General features: G+C 34.2%; 1 protein-coding gene across 1 annotated transcript; it reads right to left on the reverse strand.

The window, feature by feature from the left end:
• Window positions 1–2169: 2169 nt before the first annotated feature.
• On the reverse strand, window positions 2170–2963 carry LOC125498703 (uncharacterized). The gene is made up of 2 exons (XM_048646958.1): window positions 2673–2963; window positions 2170–2610 (listed from the first exon to the last, which is right to left on the reverse strand). The coding sequence occupies exons 1-2, from the start codon at window positions 2961–2963 to the stop codon at window positions 2170–2172; spliced, it is 732 nt and encodes a 243-aa protein (XP_048502915.1).
• Between the last annotated feature and the right edge of the window lie 15954 nt (window positions 2964–18917).

Consider the following 18917-nt stretch of genomic DNA (forward strand, 5'->3'; position numbering starts at 1 on the left):
AACCAAATCCTAACTTCTCTACTTTGGATAATTTGAACAATTTTTTTTGGGCTGTAATTATTAAACAATCTTTTGGATTCTCTTCTTTGTCCTTCTGAGACATATGAAGTACTTTAATATTCTTTGCTTTCTTCATTTTCTTTTCATTACTCTGCATATTGACTGATTCTTGTTGCCCTAATGTTACTTCTCTGCTGCCTATTATGTTTGTTGTGTTTGGATGGCTAATATTATGAGATATCTGTTTGAGCAACTTGCTTGTGCCTAGACTGTTGACTCTCTAGTGCTGCAGGTCAACATTTGGTTTTGATAATGACAAAGGGGGAAGAGATAGTGTGTACAAAACAATTTTTTTATCATAGTTCCTTGTATATTCTGCTCATCTCTGTTCCTACATGTCTATCTGTTCCCAGTCTCAGTAGAGTTGTTTAACTAGGTTAGATTTGTGATAGTTTGTGTAGTTTTTTCTGTGTTAGTTTAGAGTGTTTTTTTTCAAAAAATAAAAACTTAAAATTTTTTTAATTAATTTGTCATAATCAAAAAGGGGGAATATTGTTATTTCACTATTTTGATAATGACATATAATTAAAGTTTACATATTTTTAGTTTATTAATTCGGTTTTTAGTTTTCTTGTTAGAAGTAATTTGTTTATGTCTTAGATCTTATTTCTTCAGTTTATTTTTGTTTTTTATTTTTTTTCAGTTTTAATTAGTTGTAATTATCTTTAGTTTCACAAATAAATATAAATAACTTATAAGATGTTATAGTGTTTAATCAAGTAAATTATTTGTATTATTTATTTGTTATCCGATTATATTATGGATGTAACAAATGAAAATATTAAGATTTCCATAATATTGTTTTTAGTTAAGTGTTGTGCAGCATCTATGGTTACCTAAATCTAGGAGCCGCAAACACTAACCTAAGAGGCGCTTACAAAGAGAACGTTGAGTAGTTCCTATAATTTAGGAACCGCAACAACCTAACTATTTTGAGGCGTGTGAACATGGAGAAGTGGCTGAGATCGTGGCTGGATGTGGAAGCCAAACTGAACAAACTATCAACGGAAAATGCAACGGAAAGATAGGAGAAGTAGCTGAAGCTAGTGTGATCATGGAGAAGTTTTTGAAGAAAATCTGGAGAAGTGCTTAGAAAATTAAGGTCTCTACAAATAGCATTTGTAAGGATCTTTTAGAATACTTTCAGAATTTTATGTAATATTCTTAGAGAAAGTACATTCGTTTTTTCTTCTTAGAAATTGATGTATTATAGATTGGGTTGAGTGAATCTAAGTCTGTAATCATTTTGAGAGAAAAAGAAGAAAGAAGAAGAGAAAGAGAAAAGGCTTTGAGTGAAGTCAAGGGAGAAGTCAACTGTTCAGGGGGAACAGGCTGACAGGGAACCAGTTCCTAGAGGAACAGAGTTGGTCCGAGTTTAGGTTGTACAAAAGAGAGTCTTTTGGCCTAAAAGTTATTAAAGAGAATTGAGTCAAAATCCCTCGTGGTCAAGGTTTTTCTTCCTATTGGGCCTAGAAGTTTTCCTTGTAAAAATCCGTGTTCCTAGTTCTTTCTAATTCATGCAATTATTTCTTTCTTACTTATTCATTCTTTTATTTCCGCAAAAAGTTTGAAAATCTCTCCAACTACAATTCATCCCCCCTCTTGTAGTTGCTTAAGTGTTCGTCCAAGACTAACAATCTAGATAGTTGATTTGAGAATAGATATTTATATTCCGTTGTATATAATATTTGGGAATATTAGTCGAGATATTAGTGTAATTGAAGTCTTATATAAATGATTTTATTTTGTGGGCCCATAACCCGCAGGTTCAGGATCGTTTTATAGGTTATGTTTCCGCTGCGAGTAAATATTTCATTCAAGGCTTATTAAGCGTTGATTGTGATTAGTGAATATTACGTGTGTTTAGCTAGCAGCTCGGGAAAAGGGTTGTTACACCAAATCAACCAAATTATTCCTCCCTAATGAAAGGAGTAGTTCGCCACAATGCTCCAATTAGGACATACTCTAGGGTAAACCTTATCCACATTCCTTGGTTTAACCCTCGTCTCTAGGAGACCAAACAACCCACAATTATGATGACTTAGAATAGTTCTAGCATCACCATGTTTATTCAAGCTATTCAGGCCCCTTATATTCCAAAACCCCACTCTATCCATTAGGAACCAAGCTAGGAGCCGGGCTCTCCTTTGTAACTCTCCTCTCCATATCCTTCATTTTATTTATCTGTATCACATCTTCTTGTCCATTTTCTCTACTATCAACTTGCTGCATCTCCAGAGTAGCATGACCATCATCTTCTATATTGACTTGACGGCCCTCTTCTTCACTTTCCTCTGCAATAGTAGCTAAGCCATATACATGTTTAGCCACTTCCAATGTCTCAGGGACCTTAATAGGAGCAATTTGATTACTATTGAGCTCTTTTAGCTGAGCCTTAGGCACCCACTTCTTTTGTTGTATAATTTTAGCCTTTACAACTTCAACTCTCTTTTGTCTACATTGCTCCATATTGTGCCCTATACTACCCCCACAATCACTGCACATCAATGGCTTACATTCATAAATGATCAGCTGCGTCTGCATATTTCCCTTTTCATTGCAAAACACTACCTCAGTAGGGAATTCTTGATCTAGAGTAACTTCAACAATACCCTAGCATAGTCTAAGAGATCCTTCTGAGTAGTAGCACGATCAGTTCGAATAGGTTTCCCAATAACTCCTACTATTTTATTCAACGCTACTTGTCCCCAGTACTGCAAAGGCAGATTTGGCAACTTGATCCAGGTAGGTACCATTTTCAAACTATCAGCAGTAATATCAACATTAGGGGTCCATTCTTTTACAATAACAGGCTTTCTATCATACAGAATGGGACCAGCCTCCAGTACTTGATTCTTACTATCAACATTATGAAACCGAACCATAAACATATCAGATTTCATATAGCCACCTTCACAACACCAAATTTCTTCCAGATCCTCCACATAAAACCTTCAACAATCCTTAATGGAGGTTTCACCCCAAGGATATAACACATTACAACACTCTGCCAGTATTCTAATTCCGGTTTTATATCTTCCATAGTTATCTTAACAAAATTCTCATCTCTACTCTCTCCCACAATGACACCAGCATCCACCATAGGTATTTCTAAATTTAGACCTTCATCAATAATATTATGAAACAGAGAGTGACACCAAGTACCTGAGACATAGGAGTTTCCAGCATTGCTCAAAAGTTGTTGCATCGGACAAGGAGAAGGTTGAACTATAGGACGAAGCGAGCTTGCCGAAGTTTGAACCGATGCAATCCACTTCTCTCTTATGTTTCGCGCTTCAATAAATGCCTCCCTATCTTTTTTCGAAGCTTCAAAATCAAGAGATGCATGTGATCGATCATCATCCGAGCTCCAACTCAACAATGAATCATCCTGTAGTTCATTGACATTAATTTCCTTCCTAGCATCTTCAGATTGTGGTTTGCAAACAACCTTAACATTCGGGCCATTCTTATCTTGCTTCTTAATTCCATTACCCTTTTTCGCACCTTTTGCCATAGCTTCAGCGTTGCTGATGGACAAAAATGGTGATGAAAGTTACTATTCCATTGAGGTCTAAAGAGAGGAGAGAGTTTCTCACTCTAGGATACTTTTCGCTTGTTATGTTCCTCAAATATATGGTGAAGCAAGTGAAAGTGATTCAAGAAAAGATCAAGGCAGCTCAAGATCGGCAGAAGAGTTAGGATGATTTGAAGCGGAGGGATGAAGAGTTTCAGGTAGGAGAGAAGGTATTGTTGAAAATATCTCCAATGAAAGGGGTGGTACCATCTGGGAAGAAGATAAATTTAAGCCCAAAGTATATCAGGCCATATGAGGTATTAAAGAAGACCGGGAAAGTGACACATAAGTTGGATTGGCCAAATGACTTAAGTCAATTCACGATGTTTTCCATATATCTTAGTTAAGAAAGTAAATTAAGGATGTGTCCCATGTGTTACAACTTGAGACCATTGAGCTAGATGAGAGTTTGACTTACGAGGAAAAATCTGTAAGAATCCTTGATAGTAAAGTTAGAAGTACTTGGGCTAAGGATGTAATATTAGTCAAAGTATTATGATCAAACCATCAAACTGAGGAAGCAACTTGGGAAGCTGAAGCAAGCGAGTATGCGCAAGAAATATCTGGCGTTGTTTTACGAGGTTAGTTGTCGAGTTACGGGGTCTCCTTTTAAGGGGGGTAGAATGCGATAGAGTTTAGCGCTTTTAGCATAGTTATTGCATTTTAACACATTTTTGAGTCATTATATGCTTTATAGACATGAGCATTTTAGTAAGAAGCTGCAATTTTAGATTTTAGTCCGTTTTGAAAAGTGATTATGACTTTTTATCTTAAGTTTCGAGGCCAAAATTTCTTTTAAGGGAGGTAGACAGTACGGAGTATTTATTCAAGTAATTAAAATATTTATTTTCTAAAAGAAACATTTTAAGAAAATGGTATTTTAGTAACTCCACTCGTTTTTAAATTGTTTTGGCGGGAGATGATGGCAAAATTAAATTAGCTAAGCTTTTGGTTTTAAATCCTAGTCAAAAGTTTTATTGAATAAGTTTTTAAAAACAAACAAAAAAAAAATTAGCCATATTTTTTTACGCAATTATAGAGTAAATGGGGATGGGTTTTGTTTCCGAAACCTTCCACATTTATGAAGGAGGTTACAAATATTGGTTTAATCTCCTAATTTTTGGTGAACATTACAAACTATTTAATTTTTGGAAATTAAGTATTACCTATTTTACTTCTATGAATACCCCATAACTTAAGCCTTCTTTTTGACACAAAAACATTGAAGAATCCATACTCTTTTACTTCAAGGTTCTTTCTTGTTTTCTTATCTATTCTAGTTTCATAATTCTTACTCAAGCGCCAATTTTCTTTAGGTTAAGAAAAAGATTTCCATGTTTCTTACTCAAAAATATTATACTCATGATGGGTTATTCATGTTTAATATCATGATTAGTTTATATGATAAGTTATGTATTGGTTGGTTAGAAGAAATCTCAAGCATAAGAATAAGTGATGATACTAGTATACTCTTTGTGTAAGGTCAAGGTACGTTATGTAGCTAGATCTTTTGAAATGTGATTTTATGTGATAAAGTTGTTTATTGATTAATGGTTGGATTAGTTTAGAAATTTGGTTTTAAATGGTTACAATATCTTATTATTCACTCTTGGAAGTGAAAAGAATGAGTGATTTTATCAATCATTTTTATATAGAAGTTATGTTATCCTTTTTGAAAAATTAAATTATTTTTACAAGGAAAGGTTTGACTGTTTTTCATGAACTTTGAATGTTCAAAAAGTTATTTATATTAGAAAATAAGATTTAGTCATTACTTAAACATCATAATGTTATTATTACCGCTTGATTAACATCAAGAAGGATTTATTCATGACTTAGGGCCTGTTCTCTTCGGCATAAAACAGCTGAACTGAACTGAACTGAACTTATTGGAACTGAACTGAACTGAACTGAATTGAATTAAAATAAATTAAATTGAATATAATAAATATATAAATAATATTTTAAACAATAATAATATGAATATTAAATAATTATTATAATGATAAGTAATAATAATGAATAATAATAATAGTATTTTGGATATTTTTGAATGATAGTTATAAATAAATAATATTAATAATCATAAATTAATAATAATAGTAATTAATGATAATAATGATAATTACTAATAATTATTTTATAGGGTTTTCTACGCTATGCCCTCCTTTTTTTTATTTTTTACGTTGTACCCCATCTTTCTGGAATTTCTATACCGTTCCCTCGTGTTTTTTATTTTCAAAACAAAATGCCATTAATGAGGGTTTATTAATGACGGACGTTAGGTTTGGCATTAAATGTGTCACCTACCGTCAATTTTATAATTTTTTCGAACAAAAAAAAAAGAAAATAAAATACCCCTCATCTCTCTCGCCTATTTTGATCATTGTACTTCCTTACTCCTCTTCTTCGCACTCTATCCCAAAAACAAAATCCCAGAGCAAAAAACATCTGCAACATCTCCTCTTCTAATCATATGTCCATTGTGCAACCACACAGAAAAAATTGCAAAAATCGCACTTGAAATATGCCCTACCAGGATGGCGTTGAGATCCAGAGATGTGCAATCTCGCGTTTTTTGGGGGGCTGCAATTATACTTGGGATTGACGAATTCCCATTCCAAGGCCGCAACTGAGGAAGAATTTGCAGTTGATATTGTTGATGATGGAGAGGAGCTTCAAAGAGAAAAGGAAGAAGAATTGGGGAAGGGGAAAGAAGTTAATAAAAGGGAGTCAAACCCTAGTTTTTTTTGGTGGGAAAGTTTCCCTCTCATGTTTTTTTAAACAGCTACTCAAATTAATTCAATTCATTAATCATTATTAATTTCACTAACGGGACACATAACAGCCACTTAACGGCAATGATATTTTGTATTAAAAATAGATAACACAAGGGCACAGTGTAGAAATTCCAGAAAGATGGGGTATAATGTAGAAAATGAAAAAACACGAGGGCATAACGTAGAAAACCCCTATTTTATATTAATTGTACTAATATATTAATATATGATGATGATATATAATAACAATAATATCTAAGAAGTAAATTAATATTACTATTTTAATAATTAGATTTAATAATATAAAATAATTTAGTAATAAAAATAATGATTGGGTTGGACCGCGAAAATTACATCATAAACCGTCTTGACCCGATTTGATTGGTTTATGGGCTAAAAAAAGTGGGTATATTTGTGCTTTGACCTAAACCATGTTCCTCCTAATAATAATAGTAATAATAATGATCAAAGCTATAATAAACAAAATAATATATAGAAACAACAATAATAATAATACTTAATAGTAATGATATATATTTAAATAAATAAATAAAAAAAAAAAAAAAAAAAAAAAAAAAAAAAAAAAAATAATAATAATAATAATAATAATAATAATAATAATAATAATAATAATAATAATAATAATAAGAGTAATTAGTAAAATAAATTATACCAACATAATAATAATATTTAACAAAATGGTTATAAAAGAATGGAGCTGAGCTGAACTGAACTGAACTGAACTGAACTGAACTGAACTGAACTGAACTGAACTGAACTGAAGTGGACTGAACTGAACTGAACTGAACTGAACTGAACTGATTGGAGCTGAACTGAACTGAACTGAACTGAACTGATTGGAGCTGATCTGAACTGAACATAACTGAACTGAAAATAAGTTGGGGAGAAGAGGCCCTTACACGTCATATTATTATTATTACCGCTTGATTAACATCAAGGAGGGCTCATGCTTCAAAGTGCACTTGTTAGCAATTATTTTTACCCATTGATATAGATCCGTGATGACATGACTAGCTTGGGGGTGTGCACACTTAGGAAAAGGAAGGGGATATAAGAAGAGGAACTATATTCAAAATTATTACAATTGAAGTTATTTAGGAAGAGTTTGGCCATAAAAATTTATTCTGGAATTATTAGTAAACTGTTTGGAATGAGTTAATTCATAAAAGTGATTCTTGAATTATCATTAAACTGTTTGGAATGAGTTAATTCTTAAAAGTTATTCTGGAATTATTAGTGATGTGAGTTTTTCAAAATGAAAAGTATTGTGAACGAAAAAATGTGTTAATTATCTAGTACATTTTGTACTCTGTTTCATGCTGACACGTATTTCGATTTTTTTATTTGGTAAGCAGTTTTATAGGTGAATTTTGGATGTGCATGAGAGCATACTAGGAAGGAGATCTTCACCTAAATTGGGGTGTATTTATTAATTTTGAATATTGAGACAATATTTAATTTTATTGATAATGAAGTTTATTATTTTTTGTTAAAGACTTCCGCTGCAAGATATTTAGTTAGTTACTAGTTGGTTGATGAAAGCGTGTTAGTCACGTATCGATAATACTTCTAAATTACTCAAATATTATTTACTAAATTATTTATTTATAAGTGAGTAATTTCTCTTTTTTCATTTTAATTTCTCTCTTTTTTCCCTACTCCTCCACTATGATACTTTCTTCATTTCTTAATAGACGCATCATGTTTACTAGTTTTATACTAGTTAGATGTTAAGATTGATCCTATTCAATTACAGATATGTAAACATAAACATCATTATATGATTTTGGGGTTAATCTCAATTTACATTTTCGAAATATCTGTTAAATCCCTTGTCCCATATTAATCAAAGCATTTTGACTTACATACTTGCCAATATATAAATTTAATCATTAATATATTGAAAATACGTATTGAAATAAATTTTAGAACATCTTATGTACCAGGATCTCTGTTTTTTATACAAGTTAAAAGTTTAGTCAATTCAAAGTAAGCATGTGAATAGAGTAAAAGTCAATTTGTTACAATTAGTATCAGACACATGTAGTACAAATTTTAGTTCTATATAACTAAAGATATTAGTAGTTAAAGTTATGCATTGATAAGTGTCCCTAATCAATATGATGCATCTATTGAGAACATATTAAATATTAATTTACTAGACATATGATTCAAGAGCAGTGTCTCTATACTTCTAACTTCCTCTGTCCGTTATTCTGGTAACACTAGCTAGCAAATCGCAATTTCACGATCATCTTCAATGCACTATTTGTATTATTAAATACTTCAATGATATAGTAGTAGAACATATTAAAATTTATTAATTCTTCTATCCTAGAAAGATATATAGAAGCACTTGTTGGGGACACATAGTTTAAGGAAATATGTTACAATAGGGTTACCAAATGTTATACAGTTATAAGGTAGATGTGATATGAGTTAATGAGAATTTTATTTATAAAATCATGAAGAAGGTTAATTTTTTTTAAAAAAAATGATAGCGAAAGAGTAGGAAAAATGAGTTAATATAAAATTAATCTAGGACACAAGAAAAAAGTTTCAGAATATCTTGGGACATAGAAAATGATTAAAACCAACACATCAAGATAAATATAATACGATCATACCTGACTTTTTTTTTCATATATGATGGTGATGAGATTCTATGGTTAGAGTTTATGAAATTTGACTTTGAAAATGTAGGGGTTGTAAGAATTATAGAAATGAGGAAATACATCACTATAGCGTAACATCGTAATTATTGTGATACAATTTCTCCTTTTTTATATAATCGTTTCATATAGAATTTTATGCTTGTCAGTGCATTTTTTTATTGACATTCTTACATGTTAGTAAAATAAAAAGTTAATATTTAAAAGTATATAGTGAGATAAATCTAAGAAGATATCACATAACTTTACAAGATGGTTAGATAAGAGTGTGTGAATAGTGTAAAAGTTCAAAATAACGCATAATGAAAATATGTATACAAGGCATAACTAGAATCCTAATTATTTGTCTAATCTTCAAAATATGTATGTAATATTAAAAAACCAGCCATCTTCTGTAGGTAACTATTTTAATGACAATTAACCTCATCATATTTTGAAATTTTAAAGACTTCCACATCCCCACAGGAACATGAAGCTAGAGATCGAACCTTAAAAAAACAAGCTTTGCCTCCTAAACATCACAGAATATGCATGTGAAATAAGTTTATCCGATGCGGTCAAAATCGAGCTTACTGACTCGATTTTGGTTTGCATCGGATAGGGTCACAGTAGATCCAATATATTTAGTGATGCGGTGTCAAGCCAGCAAATTATTTACTAATGTAGTTTTACTTACGAACCGCATTAGTATGTTAAAATTGATGGTAAAAAAAAAAGTTGCAGACGTGCAGCTGCAAGTCTGCAGCTTTAACGTTTCTCTCAATTTTGGCACACCATGTTAAATGTGAGTACTCTCAACTCATCTGGGCTATGGCAACATTATTACCAAACATATATACCAACAATAATACATTATTCAGAAACAAAAATTATACAAAATACATATAAATAAGATTATATATATATAAACTAAACTAAACATAAATTCATGATTAATATAAATAAAGAAAATTACACATATACAAACGACACAAGCTAGGAGTTTCTCACTCTAGAATTCTCTCTACCATGGCGAGAAATTCAAAAGTGAAGAAGACAATGAGTTCTAGCAATCAAAAGCCAACTGGCCCGAGCTCTGATTCGAAGGCTAAGAAAACGAGAACCATGGATGAAATTCTAGGTGTGTCTGCAATGGAGTTTCAAACTGAGCAACAATCTGAGGAAGATGATGTGAGAGAGATTCAGAATAGTTTGAATACGCATAGATTCTTCTTGGAATGGTTGACGTCGATTCATTCATCAGCTGAGAAGATAAAAATTGGAAAACTGAGTAGGAGTGAAGTTGCGCGCCAAATTGATCCGATTTCGATTCTTCAGATGTCAGATAATGAGGTATTATCTAATTCCTTTGATCACATTGTCAATTCTTGTAATGTGGATTCAAAAGTGAAAATAGAGATGAAGGATGTTCAATCGGAGGTTGATTTCTGGTCATCCTCTATAATCTGTTATGTGTTAGGAGCGAATCCTCCTTCATATGTGATGGAAGAATTTGTAAGGAGGATATGGAGAAATTATGGTGTGGATAAGGTAGTAATGGTGAAATCTGGAATCTACATTGTGCGATTTACTTCAATGGAGAAGAAGGATCTAGTGTTAAAGGAATCGAATCCTTTCTTTGATAATAAACCGGTGATAGTGAAGGAGTGGATTCCGGATATGGAGATTAACAAGGAGCAGTTTGAATGGGTCCCTGTTTGGATTCAACTAAGGCTGGACTTCAAATAGTGGAGTGAGAGATGTCTTGCTCAGATTGTGAGTTCTATTGGACGATTTGTAAAAGTGGACGGAGCAACAGCTAAGAGAGAAAAACTTCAATATGCTCGAGTCTTAGTTGAGATAAAGTTTGGGCAAGATCTACCTGATCAGATTACTATACTGAACGAGACGAGTTTAGAGATGGTAATTGGAGTTGTTTATGAATGAAAACCTGTTGAATGTTCTGTGTAAGAAAATTGGACATTCAGATGATGAATGTAATAAGAAGAAAATTCAGAAAGAGTGGAGAATTAAGAAGTATGTGAAACTAGTGGTTGAATCTCAAAAGGATCATGCTCACAATTTTCAGCCAGTCACTCAGAGAGCTAGGAGTGGAGGGAAGATTGAGTGTCCTATCCATGTTCAAAACTCTTTCACAGCTTTGGAGATTCTGGAGGAGCAAGTTATGGTGGGTACTATGGCTTGTACTAAGAGTGATACAGATGGATTCAGGGGAAGGGACTCTCCTGATCAGAATGGATAGTATATTGGTGTGGAATGTCTAGGGGATCAATTGCTTGTCTAGGCAATTAGAAGTGAAAAAGATCGTCAATAAATGATCCCTTAGAATGATAACTCTCATTGAGACTAAGGTTAAGGCACAGAATATGGGTAGTCTGTATAGTCACTTGTTTTCAGGTTGGTGTTTCACATCTAATTCCTCCTATCATCCAGGGGGAAGGATGACACTAGCCTGGAACCCTCTCAGTTTCCTGGTCCAGATTGAGTGGATGACTGCTCAAATGGTACATTGCTGGATTAGACCTCATGGTAATAACACAGGATTTTATTGCACTATGATATATGCATTTAATAGTGCTTTAGAAAGGGATGTACTATGGAAGGATCTGAGGTTGGTTGTTGTGGTGGACAAGCCTTGGATTGTGGCTGGTGATTTCAATTGTGTTCGGAGTAGAGAAGAAAGAGTGGGTAATCTAGTAAGGGAGAGTGAAATGGCTCCTTTTAGAAGCTATCTGGCTCAGTGTCATCTAGAAGATATAAAATGCTCTGGTTGTTTCTATACTTGGAATAACAAGCAATTGGGACAAGATAGAGTTTACTCAAAGCTGGATAGAGTTTTAGGGAATGAAATGTGGAAGGAGAAATTTCAGAGTTCAGAAGCTCATTTCCTGCCAGAAGGAATATTTGACCATTCTCCAATACTGATTAAAGCTCATAATCAGGTGGATAATGGTAAGAGGCCATTTAAGTACTTCCATATGTGGAGTACAGATGATGATTTTGGGTTAAGAATTAGAGAAGCTTGGTCTACTCAGATTACAGGATGTGCAATGTATAGGGTGGTAAGGAAGATGAAATTGGTTAAGGGAACCTTGAAGCAGTTGAATAAAGATGGATTTCACCAGATTCATGTCCAGTAGACTAGAGCTATGAAGGAGCTAAAAGAGCTTCAATGTGCTTTGCATCAAGATCATAGAAATAAGAATCTGTTAATGGAAGAAAAAAGAGCTGCTGGGACATATAAAAATTTAGCTGAGATGTATCATTCATTCCTGAAACAGAATGCAAGATTAGAATGGATGAGATGTGGGGATGAGAATACTAGAGTATTTATATCAAGCAATCAAAGCCAGAAGACTCCAGAATACAGTGTATGGTATTACAGATAGTAATGGGAGGTGGGTTGATACTCAGGAGCAGGTGAATGATGCTTTTCTTCACTATTACATTAAATTGTTAGGTACTGAGAGAACAATAAGAAGGAGAATTCAAGATGTAGTGATACAAGATGGGCCTGTTGTGTTAGAAGAGCAGGGAAGAGTCTTGCTAAGAAGATTCACTCCAGAAGAAATAAAGGAAGCAATGTTCTCTATTCCTGGTGACAAGTCACCAGGTCCTGATGGGTATGGCTCTCATTTCTTTAGAGATTCATGGGATATAATTGGTGAAGAATGCATAGAGGCTGTTTTAGATTTCTTTAACTCTAAAACAGCTTAATCACACCATCCTAGCTCTTATCCCTAAAGTAAAATGCCCTTATAGTGTAACAGAATTTAGGCCAATTGCCTGTTGTAATGTGCTTTACAAGTGCATTACAAAGCTATGATGTACTAGATTGAAATAGATTCTACCTGATATAATTGCTCCAAATCAAGGAGCCTTTATTCAGGGGAGATTCATAGCCCATAATATACTGACATGTCAAGATATTGTAAGACAATATCGCAGTAAAATGCTCAGCCTAGTTGTATCATAAAGATGGACTTGAAGAAGGCATAAGATTCAATTGATTGGGTGTTTCTGGAAGATGTTTTGAGAGCTTTGAACTTCCCTGACGATTTCATAAAGCTTATCATGGAATGTGTAACAACACCAAGCTATTCTTTTATGATAAATGTCTCTCTAGTGGGTTTTTTCAAAAGGAAGAAAGGCCTTAGGCAGGGGGATCCCATATCCCCTCTGCTATTTGTAATACGCATGGAATATTTTTCAAGGACTATGAAACAAGTGGCTGAGAGAACTCTATTTCAGTTTCACCCTAGATGCTATTGTGTTAGGCTCAACCACTTGTGCTTTGCGGATGATATCATCATGTGTTGTAAAGGAGATTTTGCTTCTGTGTTGAGCTTGCTTCTAGGCTTCCAGCACTTTTCAGAAGTGTCAGGACTAGAAGTCAATAAATAGAAGTCTGAAATCTATATAGCTGATATGACTCAGGAGGAGACAAGAAGAATTCTAGATATGTCTGGTTTCTCACATGGATCACTTCCATTTAAGTACCTAGGGGTACCTATATGCTTTAAAAGAATTTCAGCAAGAGAGTGTGGAGTCCTTGTGGAGAAAATCACTTAGCATATCAAGCAAGGGTGTTGCTCATCAATTCAGTTTTAATGAGCTTGCATACATACTCGGCCCAGCTGATGATTATTCCAAAGAGAGTTATGCAGGATATTAATAACATTTGTAGGGCATATCTATCGAGTGGAGTTTACTTTAGTCAAAAGCCTGGTAATGTTAACTGGGAGCATGTTTGTATGCCCAAAGGTGAAGGTGGTCTTGGTCTGAGGAGAATTATTCAATGGAATGTAGCTGCTCTAGGGAGATATGTTTGGGCAGTTGCTGCTAAGAAAGATAGCCTATGGCTCAGATGGATCAATGTAGTCTATGTTAGAAATGTTGACTGGTGGTCCTATGTTCCCTCTCAGGACAGTAGCTGGTACTTGTAACACCCTCGCCGACCCGAACCCTTCCTTATTTGATAAAACTCGGGTTTGGGGGAGAAAATAAATCCACGAGGGTTCGACTCGACGGGTGGTGCTACTGCCTCAATTATCTCCTTGGAAATAAATGCAAGGCTAAGTTACATCACATCAACTCAAATTCATTAATCATTACAACTAAGTAAATTGTTCATTAAACATTACTAATTAATTAAGTGTTTCAGAGTTCTAGTGGAAGCTAATCATATGCTAAGTGCATGACAACTCTAAGTGATCTCCCTTTTGTTGCCCCGATCGATCACCCACCTACACAAATACATTGAAAAGAGACAAGAGAGACAAACTCCCAAAAATCAGAAAACTGAGTAATTCCAACTCCATCCCGTAAATTACTTAAGTTGAAAATACTTTGTAAAATAGTAGATTTAATAGTTTTGGAAGTCATAGCACATATACACATATGCATACACTGAATAATCATATCATTAATTCAATTCATCCAGTTATTCAAGCATCGAAAAGAGAACGCTAGTAAGCCGGGGTCAATCCCCTGTAACCACATACTTCAACATAGTAGGCCGGGGAAACCCCCTGTAACCACCTACTTGTAGGCCGGGGAAACCCCCTGTAACCACCTACGAGAAATCATAATGGCCATAATAACAGAATCCCTAGTGTGCACACCCCTTCTACTTGGATCACAATAAGATAGAAGGAAGACAGTAACAGAATAATCAGCATAGTAACCAGAAAACCTGTAGGGGCCGCTGAACCACTCATACAGGGCAACCTGTTCATCATTTCCCTCCGATATTTCACTTTACGTGATTTACATCTTTTAATTAAGTCATCATATAGATCACATACACATTTACGTCATCTTGTTCAATTTAGTGTGAACATATCATAATCCATTCATAGGGATTTCAATAACTCATTTCATAAACACAACCGTCACTTGATTTCATTTATCACTTCTAATTCATAATCATTTCATTATCACAAGTTCTTATTTTTCATAAATTCCCATAATAATAATAATAACAATAATAATCGTAATAATAAGAATAACGATAGTAATAGTAATGACGATGATAATAACAATAATAGTAATAGTAATAATAATAATCATAGTAATATAGTAAGAACAATCATATCGTTATTAAATGACATTATCTGTTTTTAATAACGTTATAGTAAACCTCTTTGTCATATCGTACATTGTCCATAGTCATGATTCATAATCGTAATCCATAATCGTTGTTCATTTTGTCATTCGTATTCATAATCCACATTAAGTTGAGAACTCATAATTATAGTCCATACTTATTAATTTTAGGGTTTTTTACATTATACCCTTGTGTTTCTTCAATTTCTACGTTTTACCCCAACTTTTTAGAAATTCTACACGGTACCCTCAAGCTTACCTTTTTTAATGTACGATGCCCAAAATGCTGATTCTATGTCATTAATTTCATTTATTTTTTAAAATTTATTGGAACTAATTTGACTTATACATAGTTTAACCCTTAGAAGGTTATTCACTTATTAGATTCGTTCCACCGGAATAAAAAAAATAGACGAAATTAATGATGTATAATTAGCGGTAGGGGCATTGTCCGTTGAAAAAGGTAAGTTTAAGGGTACTGTGTGGGATTTTAAAAAGCTTGGGGTACAACGTAGAAATTGAAAAAATACAAGGGTATAACGTAGAAAAACCATTAATTTTATAAGCACATAATAATCACGTAATCAATTCGTTTTACACTAGCGGGATCTATGTTTATATGGACATCGGAGATTACCTCGTGATGCGTGCCCAAAGCTAAGTTCACGAACGTATTAGCGCTCTTGATAGCCCTTCTCTAAGAAATCGGAGTCTACAATAAATATTAACGAGATCTAAGTTAGTTCCTAAATAACCCCTTTTTATAAAATAACAATTTAAATAATTAAAATAACAATTATGTTACTCGTTATTTTATTTTAGAAAATATAGAAAACTAACTTTATGTTACTCGTTATTTTATGTTAGAAAAATTAGAAAGCTCTTATCAAGTTATAAAGGATTTAAGTCAATTTAAATATACTAACTTAATTAAGTAAGCTAGTTTAGGAAGGTTATGGTTTTTTTATAAAAAAAAAATAAATTAATAAAAACTAAATAAAAGGAAAGGGCGACTTTACTGATTCAATGAATCAGTTTCATTAACCAAAAGAAAAAAAAAAGGAACGAAGGAGGGAGAAACAGAGGAGGCACGAAGAGGAGTTTTGTGGGTGCTACTGGCTTTGGCCGGCGATTTCCGGTGGTTTTGGGTGAAGTCCGGTGAGGGGAGATTGGTGGTCGAGCAGGTAAGGCGGATTTCAGGTGGGTGGCTGGGCGGGGTCATGACGCAAAGTCGGGAGGGTGAAGGGCTGCGAACGGGGTTTTGGGCCGACGGTTCGTGATAGTGGTGAAATGGTGGTGGTGGTTCGAAGGTGGAGGAGGTTGGTGTTTGGATTGGAATTTTTATTTCTCTTTTGGAAACTCAATTTCAGAAATTAAAGAGGGAGAGAGATGAATTGAAGCAAACATTTTTTTTTTTTTTGATTGTTTGCTCGAGGATTTTAGTGAGTGGAGTTCAGTATTTATAGTGAAGGTTGGACAGAAAATTGGAGCTTGGTTAAGGCCATTAATGGTGGATGTGAGACATGAGAGGGCTATGGAGTCAAGCCTGTGAAAATTTACCCCTAAATCTGATATTGTGGTTGGGAAAATTGAATTTCTACTGACAAAAGTTGAAAATTGATGACCCATTTAACTCATTTACTGCTCAATCAGAAGAAGAGGAAGGAGGGAGGAAGGTGGTGAAAACTGTTTTCACTTTTTCTTTTTTCTTTTTAATTTTCCTTTTCTTTTGGGCTAAAAAAAAAGTATATGGATGGACAACTTGACCAAAGATTCCCACCACCAAAGTAAAGAGTTTAATTAATTTAGAAATGATGAAATGAATAATAAAATAAGTAAATGATTTAATTGAAACTTGTTAAAATAAATCAAAACTAGATGAAATCATTATTTTAATAAACATAGTTAACAAATAAAATCTCATTATCGTAAAATAATTTTAGGTGGAAATAATGTTAAATCTTAATAAATAATAATAAAATAATCTTTGAAAATTCGGGGTTTTACATCAACTCCTCCTTAAAACAAAGTTCGTCCTTGTACTTTAAAGTTAGATGTTTAATATTAACGAAACATTATCTTTGCGCTTTGTTAGTATTACATTCAATCCCTCTTAAGGAGTTTCGTCCCCAAAACTCAATAATCGTACCTCATAAAAGAGTTCAGGATAACGCTTTCTCATGTCATCTTCTGTTTCCCAAGTTGCTTCCTCGGTTTGATGATTAGACCATAAAACTTTGACTAACTTTATTGTCTTGTTTCGGGTATTTCTCGTCTTGGAATCAAGGATTCTAATAGGACGTTCTTCAAAAGTGAGGGTTTCATCTGATTCAATGGTTTCAGGTTGGATAACATGGAAGGGGTCAGAGATGTATTTACGAAGTTGAGACACATGAAAAACATTATGAACTTCGGCTAACACTGTAGGTAAGGCTAACCTATAAGCCACTTGCCCAATTCTCTCCAATACCTCATAAGGTCCAATATAACAAGGACTTAGCTTTCCTTTCCTACCGAACCTCATTACTCCCTTGGTTGGTGAAACTTTCAGCAACACTTTCTCTCCAATTGCAAACTCCAAATCTCGTCTCCTTTGATCTGCATACGATTTTTGTCGATCCTGAGCTGCTTTCATGCGCTCTTGAATCAGCTTCACCTTGTTGATAGTTTCTTCTATCATTTCCGGTCCTAAATTCAACGATTCGTTCACATCGCTCCAACATATAGGACTCCTACATTTTTGTCCATACAACGCCTCATAAGGTGCCATTCCTATACTCGAGTGATAATTGTTGTTGTATGAAAACTCAATGTACATCAAATGATCATCCCAATATCCTCCAAAATCCATCACGCATGCTCTCAACATGTCCTCCAAGGTCTGAATGTTCTCTCTGTTTGACCATCTGTTGCTGGGTGGAAAGAGTGTGCTGAATTTCAATAGATGTACCCACGGCTGTTTGAAGCGTTTCCAGAACTTAGATAAGAATCTCGAATCCCTATCCGAAACGATGTCCTTCGGAACACCATGTAGCCTAACTACCTCATTAAAGTAAGCATCGGCCAACTGTTTCAACGACCAAGTATCCTTCATTGCCACGAATCTTGCCGTCTTAGTCAAACGATCCACTATTACCCATATTGCATTCTTTTCCGATCTCGTATTCGGTAATCCCATGATGAAATCCATAGAGATAGATTCCCATTTCCATCCTGGCACTTCCAACGGTTGCAATTTTCCTCCAGGCTTCATATTTGTATTTTCACCTTCTGGCAGGTTAAACATTTTGCCAGAAGTCGGCTACTTCTTGCTTCATCCTAGGCCACCAAAAGTTTCTTCAAATCCTTATAAAGCTTATCTCCTCCTGGATGTATAGAATAGGCGAACTATGAGCTTCCCTTAGGATTCTCGTTTGAGTTCCTCGTCTTGTGGCACACACAATCTCGTTTATACTTTGCAACGCATTTTCATCGATCTCGAACTCTGGTGCTTGACCACTTTCTTTCATCTCTTTAACTTCTACCACTTTCGGCAGCTTATTTCTCTCGAATCTCCTCAAATATGTCCGGTCCAACAGTAAGAGCATTCAATTGAGCTTTCACATAACCGGGTTCTACTATTTCCAAATTCAATCTCTTGATCTCCTCACACAGATCATTTGCCAAAATCAGCAAGTTTAGCGAATGAGCGCTCTTCCT

This window comes from Beta vulgaris, chromosome 6 (assembly GCF_026745355.1).
Source record: "Beta vulgaris subsp. vulgaris cultivar EL10 chromosome 6, EL10.2, whole genome shotgun sequence".
NCBI classification, from domain to species: domain Eukaryota; kingdom Viridiplantae; phylum Streptophyta; class Magnoliopsida; order Caryophyllales; family Amaranthaceae; genus Beta; species Beta vulgaris.